Source organism: Oncorhynchus mykiss, chromosome 25, assembly GCF_013265735.2.
Source record: "Oncorhynchus mykiss isolate Arlee chromosome 25, USDA_OmykA_1.1, whole genome shotgun sequence".
In the NCBI taxonomy this organism is placed as follows: domain Eukaryota; kingdom Metazoa; phylum Chordata; class Actinopteri; order Salmoniformes; family Salmonidae; genus Oncorhynchus; species Oncorhynchus mykiss.
The window spans coordinates 2,864,643-2,887,526 of NC_048589.1; the positions used below are offsets into that span (position 1 = coordinate 2,864,643).

The 22,884-nt window shown below is 43.2% G+C and overlaps 2 protein-coding genes across 3 annotated transcripts in view; one reads left to right on the plus strand and one right to left on the minus strand.

The window, feature by feature from the left end:
- Positions 1-7,081, plus strand: part of si:dkey-16j16.4 — a 64,277-nt gene extending 57,196 nt beyond the window's left edge. Inside the window, exons 5-6 of one of the 2 annotated variants that reach the window (XR_002470716.2) lie at positions 1,836-1,924; positions 4,747-4,881. Coding sequence is in view for 1 of the 2 variants with exons in the window: in XM_021584331.2 (XP_021440006.1) it covers positions 4,747-4,872 (126 nt within the window). In the remaining variant the exon portion in view is untranslated. Of the gene's footprint in view, positions 1-1,835; positions 1,925-4,746 lie in introns of both variants that reach the window. The other variant, XM_021584331.2, reaches the window with a different exon arrangement.
- Positions 7,082-11,339: 4,258 nt separating this feature from the next.
- Positions 11,340-22,875, minus strand: LOC110505236 (solute carrier family 4 member 1 adaptor protein). The gene is made up of 14 exons (XM_021584332.2): positions 21,896-22,875; positions 21,474-21,672; positions 17,848-17,976; positions 17,706-17,766; positions 17,314-17,453; positions 15,732-15,892; positions 15,338-15,407; positions 14,840-15,029; positions 14,508-14,616; positions 14,037-14,277; positions 13,489-13,578; positions 13,132-13,217; positions 12,671-12,740; positions 11,340-11,627 (listed from the first exon to the last, which is right to left on the minus strand). Exons 1-14 carry the CDS (start codon positions 22,718-22,720, stop codon positions 11,578-11,580), a joined length of 2,421 nt encoding a protein of 806 aa, XP_021440007.2. The 5' UTR covers positions 22,721-22,875; the 3' UTR covers positions 11,340-11,577.
- Positions 22,876-22,884: the final 9 nt, after the last annotated feature.

Consider the following 22,884-nt stretch of genomic DNA (forward strand, 5'->3'; position numbering starts at 1 on the left):
TGTAGTCCACAATCAGCTCATTTGTCTTGCTCACATTGAGGGAGAGGTTGTTGTCCTGGCACCACACTGCCAAGTTTCTTACCTCCTCCCTATAGGCTGTCTCATTGTTGTCGGTGATTAGGCCTACCACTGTTGTGTCGTCAGTAAACTTAATGGTGTTGGAGTCATGTTTGACCACACCGTCGTGGTTGAACAGGGAGTACAGGAGGGGACTAAGTACACATCCCTGAGGGGCCCCAGTGTTGAGGATCAGCGTGGCAGATGTGTTGTTGCCTACCATTACCAAGTCCAGGATCCAGTTGCAAAGGGAGGTGTTTAGTCCCAGGGTCCTTAGCTTAGTGATGAGCTATGAGGGCACTATGGTGTCAGTATTACAGACTCGGTCATGGAGAGGTTGAAAATGTCAGTGAAGACACTTGCCAGTTGGTCCGCGCATGCTTAGAGTACACGTCCTGGTAATCCATCTGGCCCCTCTGTTGACCTGTTTAAAGTTCTTGCTCACATTGGCTACCAAGAGCGTTATCACACATTCATCTAGAACAGCTGGTGCTCCCGTGCATGCTTCAGTGTTGCTTGCCTCGAAGCGAGCATAAAAAGGCATTTAACTCGTCTGGTAGGCTCCCGTCACTGGGCAGCTCGCGTCTGGTTTTCCCTTTGTAGTCCCTAATAGTTTTCAAGCCCTCCCACATCTGACGAGCGTCAGAGCTGGTGTAGTAGGATTCAATCTTAATCCTGTATTGACGCTTTGCTTGTTTGATGGTTCGCCTGAGGGCATAGCGGGATTTCTGATAAGCGTCTGGATTCGTGTCCCACTCCTTGAAAGCGGCAGCTCTAGCCTTTAGCTCGATGCAGGTGTTGCCTGTAATCCATGGCTTCTGGTTGGGATATGTACGTACGGTCACTGTGGGGACAACGTCGTCGATGCACTTATTGATGCAGCCGATGACTGAGGTGGTATACTCCTCAATAACCATTGGATGAATCCCAGAACATATTCCAGTCTGTGTTTGGAAAACAGTCCTGTAGCGTAGCATCCGTGTCATCTAACCACTTCCGTATTGAGCGAGTCACTGGTACTTCCTGCTTTAGTTTTAGCTTGTAAGCAGGAATCAGGAGGATAGAATTATGGTCCGATTAGCCAAATGGAGGGTGGGGGGGAGCTGTGTTTGCATCTCTGTGTGTGGAGTAAAGGTGGCCTGTTTTTTTTATCCTCTGGTTGCACATGTGACATGCTGGTAGAAATGAGGTAAAACGGATTTAAGTTTGCCTGCATCAAAGTCCCCGCCCACTAGGAGCGCCGCTTCTGGATGAGCATTTCCTTGTTTACTTATGGCCTTTATAGAGTTGGTTGACTGTGGTCTTAGTGCCAGCATCGGTCTGTGGTGGTAAATAGACAGCTACGAATAATATAGATGAGAGCTCTCTTGGTAGATAGTGTGGTCTACAGCTTGTCATGAGGTACTCTACCTCAGATGAGCAATACCTCGAGACTTCTTTAATAATAGACATTGTGCACCAGCTGTTATTGACAAAAGACACACTCCCCCACCCCTCGTCTTACCAGACGTAGCTTCTCTGTTCTGCCGGTGCATGGAAAATCCCGCCAGCTCTATATTATCTGTATTGTCGTTCAGCCACGACTCGGTGAAACATAAGATATTAGTTTTTAATGTCCTGTTTGTAGGATAATCTTGATCGTCAGTCTTCGATTTTATTTTCCAATGATTGCACGTTAGATAGATAGAACAGATGGCAGTGGGAGTTAACTCGCTCGCCTACACATTCTCAGAAGGCAGCCCGACCTCCGCACTCTTTTTCTCCGTCTTTTCTTCAAGCAAATGGCGGGGATTTGGGCATGATCCCTGGAAAGCAGTATATCCTTCTCATCGGACTCGTTAAAGGAAAAAGCTTCTTCCAGTTTGAGGTGAGTAATCGCTGTTCTGATGTCCAGAAGTTATTTTCGGTCATAAGAGACAGTAACAGCAACATTATGTACAAAATAAGTAAAAACATAACGCAATTAAAAAATGTAAAAAATAGCACAGTTGGTTTGGAGCATGTAAAACGTCAGACATTCTCTCCGGCTGCATTTTTAGCCCCCGAAGGGGGTGGGGGAGAGGGAGGGAGTGGAAGAGTGAGTTGGAGACCAGGGCATTTGGAGAGATGGAGTAAGACTGAGGTTAAGAGACTTGAGACTTACGACACCTCCTTGTGTCCTTCTACATATAACGTTATCGTGCTAGCTAGCAATTTGTCTGATTTTGATCAAGGCTCAGGTCAGCATGTGTGAGTGAAGAGGAGAAATAAATTACAGGGTTTTTAGAGCCGCTGATCATAACAACTTACCTTGAGGTATTGTAGAGCAGACCATTGGTTCCCACTTTGGGTTGGGGCCCTCTGTTGTGAGTGGTGTCCAGAATATAGGCTGCGTCAAGGGATGACAATTGATACAAATACTATTTTGTCAAATTTCTTTATTTTGTCAATAAATCTAATTGGCCTAAGGAATCACATTATTAAGCTATTTAGTAAATTCAATGTTTTAACATAAAGGTTTGTCTATGTTTAAACTTACTGTTCGGTAACTGCACAAGCCTTATGGTGGATATAGAGCAGTTGTCACCAACCGGGGGATCGACTGGTCGATCGTCAAGGCATTCCTAGTCTATTACCAAACATTTCTGTATAAAAGCCAACGATAAAAGCTTGCGCTCCTTACATTTCTTTATTCGTGTTGCGCTGTTGGTGCACTTAGATTCAGAAGCCCTTGCGCACCGTGTAGGCAATGTTCCCATCTGTGGCTAAATTGGATAGCTCAAATCACCTTGCCTACAGATTCCAGCAAAGTTTGATACTAGCCTACATGAGATTTAATCACTTTTAAAAACCATGACCAGAGAGAGCCTGAAGAATACAGCAAAGACCTGCTGTTTTTATGAGTGTGTTCATGTTTATGTTTTTTTTTACAAAACAAAAAACGCACTTCTCCATACTACCACTTGCGCTGCAGCTGCAATGAATTAGTAACCAAGTGTATCGATAGCCCTGCGTTTTAATTATTATTAGCTGCTCATCTTGTCTATTTTAATATTGAGGATCCAACTGGGAAAAATCGATTTGAACGGTCAACCAACTCGAAATTCCAAGTTGGAAACTCTGACATCTTTCTAGAGCTCCGACTTTCCGACCTGAAGATCACTAATGTCATAGTTTGACCTCGTTTTTTTGTAGAGTTCCCAGTTGTCTTGAAAGCACTATGACCTTCAGATGCAGTTACCATCAGTCCAGTAAAATAAAAAAAAGTGAATTATTTAAATTCATGCTCAGCTGTGCCTTGGAAGTGCTACACCAAATAATATTTTTTTTTATCAAAGCTCAAGTTTTGAAATAAAATATGGTCTGAGAAGAAAAATATTGTCAGGCCAGGCATATAGGCAATATGCTGTGATAATGTGTTAGGCCTATACTGCACAAAACCTCATTCTTACATACTTTTTTTTTTTACATTAACCTAATAAAAACAGTTAAGTAATGTAAAAAAATAAAATCAGAGCGGTACATCTCGGCTTGTTTTTTGACAGCGAAAATGATCTTGACTCAGAAAAGGTTGGTGACCACTGGTCTAGAGCAAAAGACACCTCCCTTTGTGGACCAGGGTAATGTAATGAAAAGTTCAGGAACACCTCAAGTAGAGAATATTTACACATCAGACAGCTGTTTCCCCCCAAAAAACATTTATCAATTTGTTTTCAACTACTGGTCCTGTAGCACGTATTCTTTTTTTTTTACTGTCTGCAGTAACCCCAGAACTCGACCATGGTTGAACCATTTTGGGCTATAATGTCTATCAGGCCTGACTCTATATGATGCTGGGGAATGCTAACGTGCTACGCTAACATGTGCAGCAGACGCGGATCCGTCCCAAGGTGTAACGACTCGCGCACGCAATGGGCTGCCTTGCAGCTAGCCACATGGAGAACAATTTAACTTTACTGCATCTACGACTCTTGACCTGGAACCTGTCTCTCCCACACTGTAATTCCCGATGAAAGCTTTTTTCTGTCATTGACGGACTGAGTCTGCCTTGGTGTGGAGTGTGTTAACAAGCACTGTTGGGATTTGTTGCCAACAGTAGTCTCTGTCGGATCCCTAAAGACATGTAGTCATATCATATAGTGGTGATGTCATTAGGTGTTTTACCAATGCATAAGGAAACTTTACACTGCTTTACAAGGCTGCTCATTACAGTAACAGCATGTACTGTATATTGAGGTGATGGGAAAGGCCGAGAAATATGGGACTGAAGGGATGTCGGGTGGGGTGGAGGTTGGAGAAACGGGTCCAGGTTGAGGGAGGGATGAAAAGAGAGGAGGATGATGAAATTATAGAATGTAACGCACAAACCCCAGACACAGGAAACCAACAGTTTTACACACAACTCAGTTTCTAAATAACATTCAGAAAGGGATCCATCCCATTAGTTTTCGGTCTCTCTTCTGCCAACTGTGAATCTTGGCTCTGTAAGAGGGCACCAGCTAGTGTCACATTAGCCTCTGACTCTGACCTAGCTACAGTTGTGGTGGTTGACCAGTAAATGACCACCAGCTAATGCCCAGAAAAGCAGGGTAAGCCCTGCTATTTCCATCCACCCAGATCCATGGGAGGATAAAAGCCAGATTAGCCAAAACCCTAACTTTCTCTCAAACTTTTTCCTATTTTTTACATACTCTCTCTTTCTGTCCACAGAACTTGACTGGGACTCGCCCTCTGCCCAGGTACGCCTACGATCCCTCAATATTTGCCTTCCGGTCCCTCAGCAGGATCCCTCCTTGCAATCCCTTGACTCCGTCCGAAGACCCCCCGTGTGTGTGAGGGGATAACACCAACAAAACCACCCCTTCCTCACTTATTGACTCTATAGAAGACTCCCAGACTTCATACTCTGAAGACGAGACTGAGCTAAATAATGAGTATGGTATGGCATGACCGTTAGGACAACTTGACAATGCCAATGTTTGAAGGTCAATATAGTACTCTCAGATAATCCTGCTCTGTCAAATCATGCTGTTGCTCGGACAACTGGTTCACTTGACAGAACCATCTAAGACACTAAGAATGGGGAGATCTTAACCCTGATATTGGATGATGATGTGAGACGGGGGCAGACAGTATTTGTGAACAACAAGGCTCCAATAGAAATTGCTTTGAAAATACACCGCTTCACTCAAGCTCTCCGTACCAAGGACACTTTAGGTATTTCATACATTAACGGCTGTCTTTTGGACACATTTTCAATGGATGGTTGTTCTAAAAATGAATTATCAAAAATATTTTTGAAGGACAAAACAAGCATTCGAAAGCATTCAAAGGCCACTCCAATGCGCTCGATACAAGGGAAATGTATGTTGACGACAATCAAAGGTCAAATAAACGCATGACAGGTTTGTTGTCTAGACCAGGGTTTCCCTAACCCGGTCCTGGGCCCCCCACATTTTAGTTTTTGCCCTAGCACTACACAGCTGATTCAAATAATCAAAGCTTGATGATGAGTTGGTTATTTAAATCAGCTGTGTAGTGCTAGGGAAAAAAACTAAAAAGTGCACCCCATGGCCCCCCAGCCGAGTTTGAGAAACCCTGGTCTAGACCGACAACAGCTCATTAGGACAACTCATGAACAGAGGCTTTCTTGACACATTGCAAGATGTACACTGCACGATATCAGTAAAGAGTCTATATTTTGTGATATCAACCAGCGCTAAGTGCGTCGATACTAGGGTCGAAATGGAGATCAGCTTTCTCCATTCAAATATTTCCAGAACATTATAATTATTTCACAATACTGACGACGGATCAGCTCCTTAAGAGGTATTTCCACCTATGGCTGCAAATATTGAGCGGCGTATTCTAATGCTTTTAATGCTTACCCAATAAAAATGCACTAAATCACTGATTTGGCACATGTTAGGCTACACATTAAATCTATTTAGAGAAATTATATACAGTAGCCTACATGTAGCAAAATAGAACTCAATTAATTGAACATTAAATGTTTTTTAACATATTATTGAAAACACCTACAGCCTACTGTTTATATTTTAATGCAGTCATCTCGGTTTTCACTTTGACGCATATTTTTATACGTCGCTCGTTTGTATCAATTGCAAAGACATTAGCAAATTCGTCTTTGTCGTGAACTTTGTTCTGAAGTTATCGGCGGTCACAGAGAGATCAGTCAACAATGTGATTCTATGTTTAGCGAAGATATTCTGTTCATTAAGTGATGCTAGAGGGCAAAAAAAGCATCTAAAGTTGCACTTAGCTATTCTACAAGTGATCTGAGTCAGGCGTTAGATTACGAGGGCTTTCAAGTGCAATGTTAATGATAGTTTTGGGAAACAGCTCAGATATTTAACGTTGCTCCTATTTAACGATGAACTTAGCTTTAAGATGCTTTTGGGAAACAGGGCCCAGGTCATGAGATACTACGAAATGTATGACTAGTTCAAGAGGTAACAATATAACCCTCAACCTGTTGACGAGTTTGTGAATATCACCTTAAGAGGAAAACAGGATAACATCAAATACTTTGTCCTCTTTTCCTGTATGCATTTCACTGTGCTGTGGTGCAGAAAAGAAAGGTATATGAACATGCAAGAAAGGGAGTATAAGAAATCTATGAGAATATGACATGATTTACTGCTTTAATTTCAGTGCTGTGTCATGAGCTTGTGTAGTACGCTATGCAACACATTTCTAACTCTGTATGTACCTTTTCTTCGGTGGCACATTGCCACATGTATGAGACAACCAAAGGTCATCCCAAACGTCTCATCGTTGTGCCTCTGAATGACATTCCTGATGTATTGAACATTAAACTGAGGCTAGTCTTGACTGTAGGGTCGATGTGCTAACGTAATCAGTGACCAGACAACCTATTTATGCATATGAATGTATCCCTTGATGGACATGCTGCGATCAAAACAATGTCACCATAACCAAGCTCTGCTAGAGTGAATGTAGTGCAGCGCTCTGACATTTGTGTCCCTTGCATAATTTATGAATAAATAAATGCTCTGTGGCATCTTGGTTCTTAGGAGTGATACATTTTAGATCACATTACATAGACTAATTCTACATGCATTGACACGATTACCATTTTGGATTCGCTGTGTACCAGGGTTGGCATCAATCCCATTTCAATCCAGTCAATGCACAATGTGAATCCAAAAACGAGTGTCATTTATTTTCGGAGAGGACATATACTCCCTGTCACTCTGTGTGTCGCCTTCCTCATTGCCGTGGCCCACCCAGCTTCTGATCCATGACCCTGGTCTACTGCATCTCTAGCTCCAGTACTGGTGGAGCTCTGAGAGTTGAATCTGGTATTACTCCATCCTTCAAGAGCCAATTGGGTCAGGAGGATATAGAGGGTCAGGCAGCATGGTCGGGAGTGGGCTGGGCCAGGAGCTTAGAGAGGAGGCTCTGGAGCGAGAGCCCAGGGCCAAAGCTGTCTGGAGGTCCTGCGGTACTGGGATTTGGAAAAGTGTGTTCATGGGAACTGAGATTTGAACGTGTGTGAGAGTACAGAACATGCTTGCATAAAGTATGTGTATTTGCAGAAGTGCGTGCACCTGGTATGTGAGTTATGTGCTGCTAGGGCTTCTGCAGATAGATACCCACATATCAGAGTGTATGCACAAATAATAGTGTGTCTATGCTGGTGCAAAGGCTGAGTGGTGGCGTAGAGTGAGGCAGGACTTGTGTATGTGTCACACCAAAGCCTGCCAAGACGGCAAGGTTCCCACCCCTCCTCACTAGATCACAGCAGAACATCTCACCAAATGGTGCAAGCTGCTCATTGCCAGATCAGACTGTTTGTGTCAGTAGGTAGGTTTCCATTCTCAGGTTTATTCGACAAAGCAAAAAAGTGTAATGGAAACGGCAGATATACATATTTTCTAAACATCGGTAACATTTTTATCCGATTGACAGGGGTGGATTTTTTGGTTGAACTTCGTGACAAATGAAGTGGAATGTTATTTTTTTTCTTTTCTTGAATCAATGTTTGGTGAATAAGTTTGCAAGCCACGTGATGTCATCACACGACTCAAGCTCCACTCCACATTCAATTCTAAATGTCTACTGCTAGCAAAATATTTTTTTTTTTAAACAAAAAACGTTTTCTTTGCAGGACAAGGATTGTCCTGACTTTCAAGAATGCCTGAATTGCTTCATCTTGCTTTTCTGGTTGGCTGGATGCAAGTTTCACCATCCAATTATAACAGATCTACAGGAGTGCAAATCTCACCGTGGCACGGCCACGTGGGGCACATGATCATTATTAGAATATGGCAAATATTAGTCAATTATTGCATTCTATCCATGCTGGCTTTTGCAGGCTACCAGAGACATTAAAATTATTGGTGGGAGGGCATGCAGGCTGTCACCAATGTATTATTGCGCAATTTGCCTAAATGGGTGATCGAAACACTTCAACCACTTCACTTTTATTCAACACTGGTTTATTTTTTGTTGTTGGGGTGTGACATTAAGTCCAGCTGTTTTTAAAATCGATATAGGATGGTTGGAAACGCACCGTAGCAGGCAATTGTCGCATCTATTTTCTATGCAAACTTTCTAATGTCAACAAAATCACTGGACAAGTTAATGGAAACAGTGGATCTCACACACACACACACACACACACACACACACACACACACACGGTTGGCTGTGAGAAACATGCCTGTATTCATTGAGATGGATGGGGAGGGTGGAGGCTTTGGGGATTGTGAAAATTGAGGGGTAGAGATTCAGTGGTTGAACTGGAGATGAGAAGACGTGCAGTTGTAGACTCAAACAAATGTCTAAAAACATGGAGCTATTTATTTGTGGGGAAATGAGTCTTCACTGCAAACCTTGAAAGATGGAATCTGAACAACCCCGTCCGTACCTTGTGGACAACTTTATTGTACAAATAAAAAGTAACAAAATACACAACTTCTGGAAGGGTATTACTTTTAACCTTCCAGGTTTAAGAGTCTCAGCTGGAAGGAATAAAATAGTAGTGAGGTGGAGGGAGAAAATGAACACAAGAATAAAATGCCGTGTGGGATTTCTGAGGCAGTGTAATCCTGCTCTAGGTAGCTTGCCACAAACGAAACCCTACTTCACACACACCAGCCTCCTAAACGCTGAGTCACTGGTAATGAAGATCTGGTTAAAAATACACTTTGGAGAGGGAGGACACACACACTACTTTTGACTTGACTCATTATCAGCTTGCGTTTTATCCAGTAATGCCACACAAGTGCCCAGATGGTCTGCAAGCTGCTTATATGCGCTCCCTCACTCTCTGCCACTCTCACTCTCCTTTGAAAGAGGGTTACGCCAGCAATCGACAGTGAAACCCAGCAGCGAACCCATACTGTTCGGACGTCAGGTGGGCTTAGCTGCGAGAAAGCAGCCAAAGTAACAAAGCAGACCTCGGATGAGTGAATGTGGGCACTATAGCTAAATCCTTCACTATATGCTGTACACTCATCTGACATAGGATAGGGCCAATTCAAATTGGACTCAGTTTAAGTGCAGCCTCTCTCTATTACATACAATGGGGTGAGTCAAGTGCTTTAAGGCAGGCCTACTACGGTAACTAGCCAGCAGATCCAACCCGCTTCCTTACAGCTACACTAAGGTCGGGCATAATTCCTGTTTTTATTAAGACACAGCTGAGCCTGTACAAGATATGCCTCAGAAAACGAACCTCAATCCAGGGATGTGAAATGCATTATACTCCGAATTGTTTCATTATTCCAACATTTCTCATCCCTGGATTGAGGTTCATTTTCAGAGTAATATCTTGCACCGGCTCAGCGGTGTCTTAATACACACAGGAATGCTTTACGACCCTGGTGCAGCTGTAAAAGCAAGTGGCTCGGATCTGCTGGCTAGCCTACTAACCAGTATGTGAAGACTGATATCTTAACTGTAATGGGACTGGTCCTTTTTCACACTGTCCAAGGATATGTAATGCAAAAACATTCACCAAGTTGTCTCAATGACATGACCATCTTGGAGAAAGGCAATGGTTACCATGAGGCAACTACAAACCAGCTACCAACCATAAAATGTAGTCATTTTCACAGAGGGCAACACTGTACGCTTTCCCAGTGCCAGCCTCCACATTGTTGCCATTTTCCCAGAAGTGAATTCAAATTTGGTAAAGGTACACCACCATTCAAAAGTTTGGGGTCACTTAGAAATGTCCTTGGTTTTGAAAGAAAAGCACATTTTCTGTCCATTAAAATAACATTAAATTGATCAGAAATACAGTATAGACATGGTTCATGTTGTGAATTACTATTGTAGCTGGAAAAAGCTGATTTTTAATGGAATATATACATAGGAATATATACATAGGCGTACAGAGGCCCATTATGAGCAACCAACCACACTGTGTTATCACAACCAACCACACTGTGTTCCAATGGCACATTGTGTTACCTAACTATTATTCTGACATTTCACATTCTTAAAATAAAGTGGTGATCCTAACTGACCTAAAACAGGGAATTTTCACTAGGATTAAATGTCAGGAATTTTGAACAACTGAGATTAAATGCATTTGGCTAAGGTGTATGTAAACTTCCGACTTCAACTGTACATAGGCCCATTATCAGCAACCATCCCTTTTGCGCCTAGAAGGCCAGCATCCCGGAGTCGCCTCTTCACTGTTGTCGTTGAGACTGGTGTTTTGTGGGTACTATTTAATGTAGCTGCCAGTTGAGGACTTCGAAAGCATCGGTTTCTCAAACTAAACACTAATGCACTTGTCCTCTTTCTCAGTTGTGCACCGGGGCCTCCCACTCTTTCTATTCTGGTTAAAGCCAGTTTGCGCTGTTCTGTGAAGGGAGTAGTACACAGCGTTGTACGAGATCAGTTTCTTGGCAATGTCTCGCATGGAATAGCCAACATTTCTCAGAACAAGAATAGACTGACAAGTTTCAGAAGAAAGTCTTTGTTTCTGTTCATATTGAGCCTGTAATCAAACCCACAAATGCTGACGCTCTAGAACCTCAACTAGTCTAAAGAAGGCCAGTTTTATTGCTTCTTTAAACAGAACAGTTTTCAGCTGTGATAACAATTGCAAACAGGATTTTTAATGATCAACGAGCCTTTTAAAATTATAAACTTGGATTAGCTAACAATGTGCCATTGAAACACAGGAGTGATGGTTGCTGATAATGGGCCTCTGTAGATATTCCATTAAAAGTCAGTCATTTCCATCTACAATAGTAATTTACAACATTTACAATGTCCACACTATTTTTGATCAATTTGATGTTATTTTAAATGGACAAAAAAAAAGGTGCTTTTCTTTCAAAAACAAGGACATTTCTAAGTGACCCTAAACTTTTGAATGGTAGTGTATGTTGCATGCAATATCCCTTACGCAGGAGTGTCATAGAACACAAATGGATACCGAGTGGATGGAGGCCTGTGTGTGTGTGTTGCTGCTAAGTCCGCAGGTGGGTGGAGTCGAGAAACAAAAAGGGTCAAAAAGTTTGAGCCGTGTGTTCAGTAGCCATACTTTTCATTGAGGTGGGTGCGGCCATCCCCAGACTGACCTGTAGACATGGAGGACAACGTTTTAGGCATATTATTCAGAACATGAACATTAAAAAAGTAGTGACAGTGCAGTGACCAGAGTCTAAAGTGCCTGCTTTAAGAAAGGCTCGCAAAACACATTTAGTATGGGGGCCTGTTTTGTTGCTAATATTAAGTCACTAGCTATCTGCTCCAAGAACAAAACCCTACCTAGTCACGTGTGTAACAGCTATGTGGGAAATAAATTATTCCACTTAACCATGCCAACGTTCCTCACATGTCGCAGTGTCTGCCAATGACATACGTTTCTCTTTAGGTACTCGCACGCAATCTTATCTAAGAACCAAGTTGTGTTTCTTGCTAGTTGCTAAATACAATGAGTTTTGTCAATGAATCCAAATGGCTCTTAGCAGTGTACTTACCCCCGCAAAACGTTAAAACCTTATCTTAACAGCATGGCTTTGATCTGCATTCCTTGGCCACGGATGAAAATGCAGTCTAAACTCTCCCTTTTCACAAATTGGCCATAAAGCCTGTTTACTTCCCTTTTCTCTTTCTACCCTAGCTCCCTTCATCCCAGAGGTCAGGGACAACCTTATTCCTCTTACTTAGGAGTGGTAGAGAACACAAATAGTCCTTCTCATAAAGAGCATTGTGCAGTGTGTTCAACAATAGGTTGACAATAATCTTGCTCTGTAATGTACATTTCCTCAGTCCTGAAACTCTTGCCGTAACTCCAAATGTCACCTAGCTGCGAGGTTACAATCCTGTGAGATTATTCAGACAAAAAGGTCTTATGTCTCGATGAAGGTTCTTCAGCAAAAACATTAACAGAAATTACATTACTGTTAAATGGTTGAACAACAGTTGACGAGGTTAAGGGCTTGGCTTATTAGTCAAAGCCAAGCCAAATTTTGTTGTCTTTGACCTCTGTGTTACCCTAGCATTCACCTCAAGACATGGCCGCCCTATGTCAAGGGGCCAGGTGGTAGGTGATTAACATCACAAGATGACAGAACTCATAGCAATAAACAAGAGAATATTAACAAGAAGTTATTTATACCTGTGGGGGGCACCCAGACACAATAGTCTGGGTCATCCTCAGGGTACTGTCCTGATTGGGCGGCTGGAGGCTGGAGACAAAAGCATGACAATGTGACAGAGCATTTCTCTAATGAGCGAAGAAAAAAAATGCACCAACTCTACAAAGTAGCTCTCTTTCCGCATGGTACAATTTAGGTAGTAAATGGAAAATAGACGGAATATAATAGAGATTAAGAGGGTGAATCTTCGCATGGTACAAGAAAATTCACAGAGTAACCTAGTATTGTATCAGCCCAGTTTCTTTGTATAACTCAAGTTGGTCTAAAAGTACACTGGATTGAAATTTGGGGGATTGTGTAGAACGCCAGCATACTTGATTAACAGTATTAATTCATTCTCAATCAAGTTTTGGCTCATTATTGACTAGTGAGTGTGAGTGAGTGAATGTGTGTGAGGGCGCACTGAGCTCGAAGTGCTTACTCTGTTGGGGCCGGTGGTTCTTTTTTTCAAGAACGTCCTCGGACTGGGCTTGGCAGCTGCCGCCTCCTTGCCCCCTTCTTTAGGGTCTAAAGAAAGATGGGAGGAGAAACGCCAGAACTAAAGTTGGGAACTAAAGACCATCCACACAATGGGAGAATCTCAATTGCATTGCCTCCTCAAAACACATTGGATAAGAAGGTCAGAGGGGCGGGACCTCTGAACTTCTCATTTAATGGGTTTTGAGGAGGCGAGAGGACCAAGGAAATGAAACAGATTATCACGTGCACATTGCCAGACGGAGAGAAAAACAGCGTACCAACAGAAGAGCAAAGAGACACAAACGTTGAGTTCCTGTACCTGGTAAGGGCTTTAAACGGCCGAGAGGCGCATCTTCCATGGTTTCCTCAGGCTCCTCTACATCTATACTTCTCTGGGACAGCTTTTTCCCTATAAAAAAAAAAGAGACAAAAACACTGTTCAATGATCACAGCTGAATAGTGGTACGTTGTTACGGAAAACAATTTCACCATGATGATGCCATATAAGAGCCAAACATTGGAGATACATAGATATGTAGTATAATATGTATAGCTCTGTCCGAAGTAACACTGCCAGCTACAGGCGATTGGGAGAACAACAGCTTCATATGGATATGACACAGGCTACATTCCAATTAACTACCCTTCAATTGTGCACGCCTACACCCCCTCATGGATTTAAAGGAACGGACTGCTGTAAGGAATATGGTGGAAACTCCCAGCATTCATGCTTGCACCAAGCAAACGCTTTTACATGTATGAGGGGAAAGTAAAGGAGTGCACACCTCTGGAGAAGGGTAGAGAATCGGAACGCAGCCACAGTGAGAAAAAGGCAGCAAGACACAGCATCTAACTCTTATATTATACCTCTGGGGGGTTGGGACAGAGGTGGGTCCTGCCTCTGGCATCCTGTACTGCAGCCCTCTGTGGAATCAGTGCTTTCATTGGACTGTTGGGGTTCCTCAGCTTGGATGTCAGCCTCAGTCAAGTCTTCACTCCCTTTGTTGTTGTCGTCATCCTCCTCCTCCTCTTCTTCCTCCTCCTCCTCTTCCTCTCCTTTCATGTTGAAGAGTTCTGTGGGCAGATTGGCTCGCTTTGGGGGCAACTTCTAAGAAAGAGGGAAAGAGAGCACAAAAAAATTGAGTGGTTGTGAAGAGGCAACAGTTGAGTAAGAGATGCAGAGAGGGTGAGCGCTAAAGAAATAGGTAGACAGATTAGAGACAGAAAGAAATGGCAGAAATAGGGATAGTGTAAACTGTAAAGCTTTTCCAGCATTTGCAAAAACCCTCTTATGAAAAGCTATTATGGATATTCTCCTCTGTTGCCAAGTGAACATACCCCTATGGTCCCAGTCTTCAGTTTGAACTTGGCGCCTCCCTTCATGGCACCAAACAGCGGTAGGGACCGCTTCTTAGGCTTGTCTACGTCGGACGACCCACTCATAGACCTGTGAGGAATCTTTTTTGTCAGAGTGCAATACTGTACAACCATGTGTAGCGAACATGCAGTATTTCTAGGAGGGAACAGCAATAGGCACTACTAATATACAATCATCCTCAAGAGAATAACAGATGAATAGAAACACTGTGAGAAAGAGGCACCAAGACGCAACATTCAACTAGGTGATTCAGATATTAGGGGATAGCTGCATGCATATGCATATATATCACCCCGTCTGCAGTGAAGGCATCTGGGCTGGCCGCGTGAGCTCCACCAGCCGGCGCAGTCTCTGGGCCTCCTTACGCAGGTCGGCGGTGTGCACGTGCAGCTTACGGCGCTCCACTCCGTCCAGCGCCGCCTCGCTGCGCACGGCAACCATGAAGGCATCCAGGGGGTCCTCGGAGGATGAGTGAGAGCCGTCTGACAGGAAGGAGAAATAGAAGTGAATTGAAACCTGACGATAAAGCAGTCGGTCTCACACATACACAGACAAACTGACAGATACAACACCACTCACTTGGGTGAAACTACACATAGTTGACAGCAACGTAGATGTACCAGTGTTTCTTAATACTGGTCCTGGGGAACCAAAGGGGTGCACATTTTGGTTTTTGCCCTAGCACTACACACCTGAATCCACTTTTCAAAGGAAACAGGACTCAGAAACACTAACCTAGACACATTGCGATGAAAGGTGGTTGAAAATACCTTTTCTGTGCACCACTTACCTCTCCCTGTAGCACTGAGCTTCTTCTCGGTCTCTGCCAGAGCCTTCTCAACCACCAACAGTTTGGCCACCTTAGCAAGATAACAAGCACCCTGTCACTCTAGTTCACACCATAAAAGCTATAGTACCCTTCCTCCCCTGACATATCACATACTGTGCACACAAAACATTTCAATAGACAGAAGAGGCTATTTGAAACAAAAACGTTGTTTTTGGGATTTGTAAAGTGTACTTCTGTTTCAGAGAATTGGCAACATCAGTGATAGTGTAATACATACAGCGTTGTAATGTGATATCTTAGATGAGCACTTCATTTTGAGAAATACTTCGTATTTCCTTTTTTAATTCCTGAGGTTGAAATGTGAGAAAGCGTATTTAATGACATGGGTCTTTACCAGTGACTCGTAAGTGTCCGGGCGCTCCTGAATCTTTCCCGCCTTCTTCATGCGCTCCTGTCTCTTCTTCTCCACAGCACCGGTGCGGTCCAGAAAGTTATCATCGTCACTGTCATAGAAATCCTCGTCCTCCCAGTTCTTCTTCTTGCGCTTGCGGGAAACTGGAGGGAGTGGATTATGAACAAGTTAAAGTACAACAACAGTAGAAGTTACAGACAATGAGCACGATTACATGCACACTATAGTGATTATTGTGGATAGTCAGGTCAATACAATGATTTGTTTAAAACATTTACATGCTTTGCAAAAATAACAATTTCCCTAATAATCCTGTTTACATGGACACAGAAATCAGGCTACTGATGGGCCTTTTGATAAATGCAGAAAATCGGTCATCAAAATCAACAGTGACCATGCTTGCTAATACTTTTTGATTCTCAGTTTGGACATATAAAGTTTGTATGTGAAAACTATTTACAAGATGCATACTTGCTTTTTCTGAACTCACTTCATTCGCGCACAAGAGCGAGGCTTGCGCTACTCGGTGCTAGAACATGCGCAGATGCCGATTAAGTTTTTTTTTTACATGTAGATTGCTCAGAAAAGCAGGTGTTTTAATCGGTGTATGCTTACTTCGATTATGATCTTACACCGATTATGATAAGCAGACTAAGGTGTTTACATGACTAATGCCATATTCTGTCTTCTGCCATAATGTTTAAAATTTAATTATTAGTGTGCATGTAAACATACTCAATGGTACAGAGTAAGGACTCAACGTCTGGCGGACCATGGGGTTAAGCCTACATAGGGAATAAACAAAGTTGTTTGACGCATCTTCCAAGTGCCTAAACAGGCTACAATATGTCCAGAACTATGCTGCACGTGTCCTCAACCACACCTCCTCTTGCAAGCACATCACTCCAGTGCTGTTCAACCTCTACTGGCTCCCCATATGTTCACGCGTCGACTACAAAATCCTGGTTCAAACCTACCAAGCTATCTCTGGACTGAAGTATCCGTCTGACCTCATTCTACCCTCCTGTACCACACGCACCCGTCGCTTCTCCAGGTCCGTATCCCTTCAGCAGCCCCGCAGCAGACTATGGGTGACAAGACTGTCAGTTGCGTGGCGCTGCGGCTGTGGGACGCATTTCCAGACACAATTAGGCTGCAGTCTCTGTCCTCTACTAATTCTGTTCTCCGGATCTGGCGACACTTGTATATAGCTTTGATTGTTGTCTTGTGTTCTGGATTGTTTTTATTAAATGTTTTATTTTTGTGTCTGTGAAAATTACTTTACAAATTAAATGAATTATTATTATAATAAATATACATTGTAAATAAAAACTTGAACAACAACCAAAACAGCAAGCCATCACCTTCAATGTGAGCTATTCACTGTTTTGTAGGGTATTCACTGTATAGAATGTTACATTTCAATATAACTTTGGAATACTGGAAAGAAATGACTAGGCGCTGCTGAACCACTCATACTGCTGATGTAGCAGGCTGCATTGACTACAGTAAATAGTAACATTTCTGCTGTGGGCTGATGTAGCAGCTCTGCTAGGACCCCCACCTGCCTCCTGCCTGAGCAGGCCCCGGGCCTCCAGGATTCGACACGCCTCCAGGGAAGACTGGATGGCCGCATCTTTCTTCTTCCCTGTGTGGGTCACCTCAGCGACCAGCTGCTTCCCCGAAGCGTCATCCACTGGGAGCCTGTGTGTGGAAAGGAGGTGACATGTTTTACATTCTATTCAGTATGTCAATTTTCTACCTGGTAGTTCGTTGAAAGATACATGTCACTAATTGGCTAGGTCTGAAATCAGTCCCTGATTAGTGGGGATGAATAAAAACCAGAGGGGTTGCAGACCTACAGGTCCAAATTTGAGAAGGACAGCAATATCATTTGCATGATATAAAACATGATTGCACACAATTACATACCCTCAGACAAAATAAAAAGCTTACTTTACTCTGCAGAGCCAGGTACCGTGGCTTTTGTCTTCATACTCAAACTCAAGCTCTTCCCCTGAAATAAAAGACACTGTCAAACACACCAAAAGGAAACATGATTATGGTACTAGGGAATGTCTTTCTCCAAAGGTCTGACCTTCTCTGTCAAAGAAGCCCTGCAGTGCTTTCTTAGGGTCCTTCAGGTAAGCAGCCTCTTGGTCCTCCTGGAACTCTGTGGAGAAGGGGTTCGCCTCGTTCTCATCCTCTTCAGGGGCTGCCTCATCAGCTACACATGTACAGTTGAAGTCGGAGGTTTATATACACCTTAGCCAAATACATTTAAACTCAGCTTTTCACAATTCTTGACATTTAATCCTAGTAAAACTTCCTTGTCTTAGGTCAGTTAGGATCATCACTTAATTTTAAGAATGTGAAATGTCAGAATAATAGTAGAGAATGATTTATTTCAGATTTGATTATATCATCACACTCCTAGTGGGTCAGAAGTTTACATACACTCAATTGGTATTTGGTAGCATTGCCTTCAAATTGTTTAACTTGGGTCGAACATTTCGGGTAGCTTTCCACAAGCTTCCCACAATAGGTTGGGTGAATTTTGGCCCATTCCTCCTGACAGAGCTGGTGTAACTGAGTCAGGTTTGTAAGCCTCCCCCTTTTCCTCCAAACATAACGATGGTGGTCATTATGGCCAAACAGTTCTACTTTTGTTTCATCAGACCAGAGGACATTTCTCCAGAAAGTACAATCTTTGACCCTGTGCAGTTGCAAACCGTAGTTTGGCTTTTTTATGGCGGTTTTGGAGCAGTGGTTTCTTCCTTGCTGAGCAGCCTTTCAGGTTATGTCGATATAGGACTAGTTTTGCTGTGGATATAGATACCTTTGTACCAGTTTCCTCCAGCATCTTTACAAGATCGGCAGAGTAGCCTAAGTGGTTAGAGCGGTGGACTAGTAACCGAAAGGTTGCAAAATCGAATCTGTCGTTCTGCCCCTGAACAAGGCAGTTAACCTACTGTTCCTAGACCGTCATTGAAAATAAGAATTTGTTCTTAACTGACTTGCCTAGTTACATAAAATAAAAACAGGTCCTTTGCTGTTGTTCTGGGATTGATTTGCACTTTTCGCACCAAAGTACATTCATCTCTAGGAGACAGAACGCATCTCCTTCCTGAGCGGTATGATGGCTGTGTGGTCCCATGGTGTTTATACTTGTGCACTATTGTTTGTACTGATGAACGTGGTACCTTCAGGCATTTGGAAATTGCTCCCAAGAATGAACCAGACTAGCTCCACAATGAGATCGTGTGGAGGCCAGGCAGCAGGTTGCGTGCAGGCTAGGCAGCAGGGTGCGTGCAGGCCTGGCAGCAGGGTGCGTGCAGGCCAGGCAGCAGGGTGCGTGCAGGCCAGGCAGCAGGGTGCGTGCAGGCCAGGCAGCAGGGTGCGTGCAGGCCAGGCAGCAGGGTGCGTGCAGGCCAGGCAGCAGGGTGCGTGCAGGCCAGGCAGCAGGGTGCGTGCAGGCCAGGCAGCAGGGTGCGTGCAGGCCAGGCAGCAGGGTGCGTGCAGGCCAGCCTGCCAGCTTAGTGGAGTCTGCCACTAGCACAGTCAGTGTAGTCAGCTCAGCTATCCCCCTTGTCTGTGCCTCGACCTAGCTTGTTTTCACCTTAGAAATCTCACTGGAATAAAGACCTCTTTCATTCCTGCCATTATTGAAAGAGATTGTGATACCGCACATCTCAAAAATAGGGCTACTAAATGTAAGATCCCTCACTTCAATGACAGTTTACATCCACTCAATTTGTATTTGGTAGCATTGCCTTCAAATTCTTTAACTTGGGTCAAACATTTCGGGTAGCCTTCCAAAAGCTTCCCAATTTACAAAAAAAAACAGTTCGTCTTTTGAGGTTCTAGTCATGAAATCTATGCATCCTACTCAATCACTTTTTATAGCTATTGTTTACAGGCCTCCTGGGCCATATACAACGTTCCTCACTGAGTTCCCTGAATACCTATCAGACCTTGTAGTCATGGCAGATAATATTCTAATTTTTGGTGACTAATATTCACATGGAAAAGTCCACAGACCCACTCCAAAAGGCTTTCGGAGCCATCATCGAGTCAGTGGGTTTTGTCCAACATGTCTCCGGACCTACTCACTGCCACAGTCATACTCTGGACCTAGTTTTGTCTCGTGGAATAAATGTTGTGGATCTTAATGTTTATCCTCATGATCCTGGACTATTGGACAATGATTGTATTAAGTTTGCAATCACCAACAAATAACCTGCTCAGACCCCAACCAAGGATCATCAAAAGTCTATAAATTCTCAGACAACCCAAAGATTCCTAGATGCCCTTCCAGACCTCCTCCACCTACCCAAGGACGTCAGAATACAAAAATCAGTTAACCACCTAACTGAGGAACTCAATTTAACCTTGAGCAATACCCTAGATGCAGTCGCAACCCTAAAAACATTTGTCATAAGAAACTAGCTCCCTGGTATACAGAAAATATCCTATCGAAGAGCCCTCACTGCTGTTCTATCATCCTATTTTTCCAACTTAATTGAGGATAAGAACAATCCAAAATTACTTCATGATACTGTCACAAAGCTAACTAAAAATCAGCATTCCCCAAGAGAGGATGGCTTTCACGTCAGCAGTGATAAATTCAAGAACTTCTTTGAGGAAAAGATTATTAGAAAGCAAATTACGGACTCCTCTTTAAATCTGCGTATTCCTCCAAAGCTCAGTTGTCCTGAGTCTGCACAACTCTGCCAGGACCTAGGATCAAGGGAGACAGTCACGTTTTTTTAATACTATATCTCTTGAAAACAATTATGAAAATAATCATGGCCTCTAAACCTTCAAGCTGCATACTGGACCCTATTCCAACTAAACCACTGAAAGAGCTGCTTCCTGTGCTTGGCCCTCCTATGTTGAACATAATAAACATCTCTCTATCCACCAGAAGTGTACCACACTCACTAAAAGTGGCAGTAATAAAGCCTCTCTTGAAAAAGCCAAGCCTTAACCAATAAAATATTTTTGTAAACTATGGGCCTATAACGAATCACCCATTCCTCTCAAAAAAAAATTAAAAAGCTGTTGCGCAGCAACTCACTGCCTACCTGAAGACAAACAATGTATACGAAACGCTTCAGTCTGGTTTTAGGCCCCATCATAGCACTGAGACTGCACTTGTGAAGGTGGTAAATTACCTTTTAACAGCGTCAAACTGAGGATCTGCATCTGTCCTTGTGCTCCTAGACCTTAGTGCTGCTTTTGATACCATCGATCACCACATTCTTTTGGAGAGATTGGAAACCCAAATTGGTCTACACGGACAAGTTCTGGCCTGGTTTAGATCTTATCTGTCGGAAAGATATCAGTTTGTCTCTGTGGATGGTTTGTCCTCTGACAAATAAACTGTACATTTCAGTGTTCCTCAAAGGCTCCATTTTAGGACCACTATTGTTTTCACTATATATTTTACCTCCTCCAAAACTATAGTTTGTTAACAAGAAATTTGTGGAGTGGTTGAAAAACAAATTTTAATGACTCCAACCTAAGTGTATCTAGACTTCTGATTTCAACTGTATGTATTGGTAGATATGAAGGCGAGAGAGAGAGATTAAAGTCAACATATTGAGGGCTTGAAGCTACAGAGCTGTGATATGGTAGCAGTGGTTAATTGCAATTAATGTAAGTAAACAATTCTGAGCCATGCATTACAGTCTCTCCTGGTGCTGAGCACTGAAAGCTTACCTATTCCCCATGAACAGCCCGAATCATTGTTTAAACTCTTTCCCTGGATACCACTGCTTTCTTTCCCCTCTTCCTTTTCCTCCTCATCCGAGCCTTCTCCCATCATCCTCCTCTCCAGGTCCTCCCGCTGCTTCCTGGCTCGCTCCCGCAGCTCTGTGACAGTCAGGTCTGACTCCGCCTCTTCGTCAAACTCTGGACCCTGCAAAGATATACAGTAGAGTAGGGATATTCAGAACTACATTGGTAAAGGACTACATAAGTGAGAGGTTTGAAGTCTAAGGATGTCTAATCTAGTACATCTATCCTACCTGTGGTAGTAAGTGCACTGTGTATAACATTTTACTTAGCCTATTTTTGAATGGTATGAACACTAAGTAATGTTTTCTGACATGAAGGAACAATTAAAAAAAAAAATGTTTTACCTGCATGATGAAAAGTCTAGTGCTTCCCCCGAATTTGAGTACGTGCCCAACCCGTACTCTGATGTAGGTATTCGGTGGTATCTTGTTCTTGTTGACGAAGGTACCATGTGTGCTGCCCAGGTCATGGACATAGAACCCTCTTGCCTCTCCAACTGCCTCCTCTTCTCCTGCCAGCCCACGGTATTGAATGACAGCGTGATACCTGGAGATTGAGGGGTGTTCCAGGGATACGTCACACACAGGTAAACGTCCGACCACAAAATAACTCTGCTGGGTGAGTGGGACCGTATCAACTATAGTGCCATTCTTGAGGATTTCTAGGGAATATGGGACATCTGCCACTCCTGCCCAAGGAGGTTCGGCATATGGAACAGGAGGGTGGGGTTTAAATTTGCCAATAGGTGTTCCTTTGACAGGAAATCTTGGTGGGGGTTGGACGTCACTAGTCTGGTCTTTTTCGGAATAATTTTCGCTCTCTACACCTTTCCGTGACGTGTTGTCATTATCCGACGTGGAAGGGGTGGTTTGCTCATCTGCAGATGCCTCACTACTATCAGAAGTAGATGGTTGTAGTTCTTTGTCGCCATTTTCTTCATGTGTAGGCTTTCTTGCTGCTCTGCTCGCGACAAGACCTCGTTTACTCACGAGCGAAGGCGCCGCAAAGAGAGCAGGTTTTTTGAAAGGGTCCTCTGTTTGAGTGTTAGTCACGTCTTCTTCCTTGTTACATTCACCGCCATTCTCATTACTCACACGTTCTTCCATTTGAGTGTCCATTTCTTTAACAGTAAATATTTCAGACTCTTCTGTGCGCGAGGAGTCCGCCATGTTTATATGGTTCGGCTGTCAACTCGGACCGTGCTGTAACACAATTCCATGCTAATTGTTAACGTCAGAGATGTTATCTGTGATGTAATGCAAATATTATGAATTTCCTTAAAATACAGAACCCGTAAAGCGGTACCATATTAACGAAATTAATTTGTTTTTAT

What these genes read in the sequence shown, in the direction of transcription:
- LOC110505236 (XM_021584332.2), bottom strand. Translation starts at nt 22,720, where the DNA reads ATGGCGGACTCCTCGCGCACAGAAGAGTCTGAAATATTTACTGTTAAA. An exon ending in CCTGCTCAGGCAGGAGGCAG is followed by an intron (nt 15,893 to 17,313) that starts GTGGGGGTCCTA and finishes CACTCCCTCCAG; the next exon opens with TTTCCCGCAAGCGCAAGAAG. An exon ending in TGAAGACTGGGACCATAGGG is followed by an intron (nt 14,278 to 14,507) that starts GTATGTTCACTT and finishes CCTCTTTCTTAG; the next exon opens with AAGTTGCCCCCAAAGCGAGC.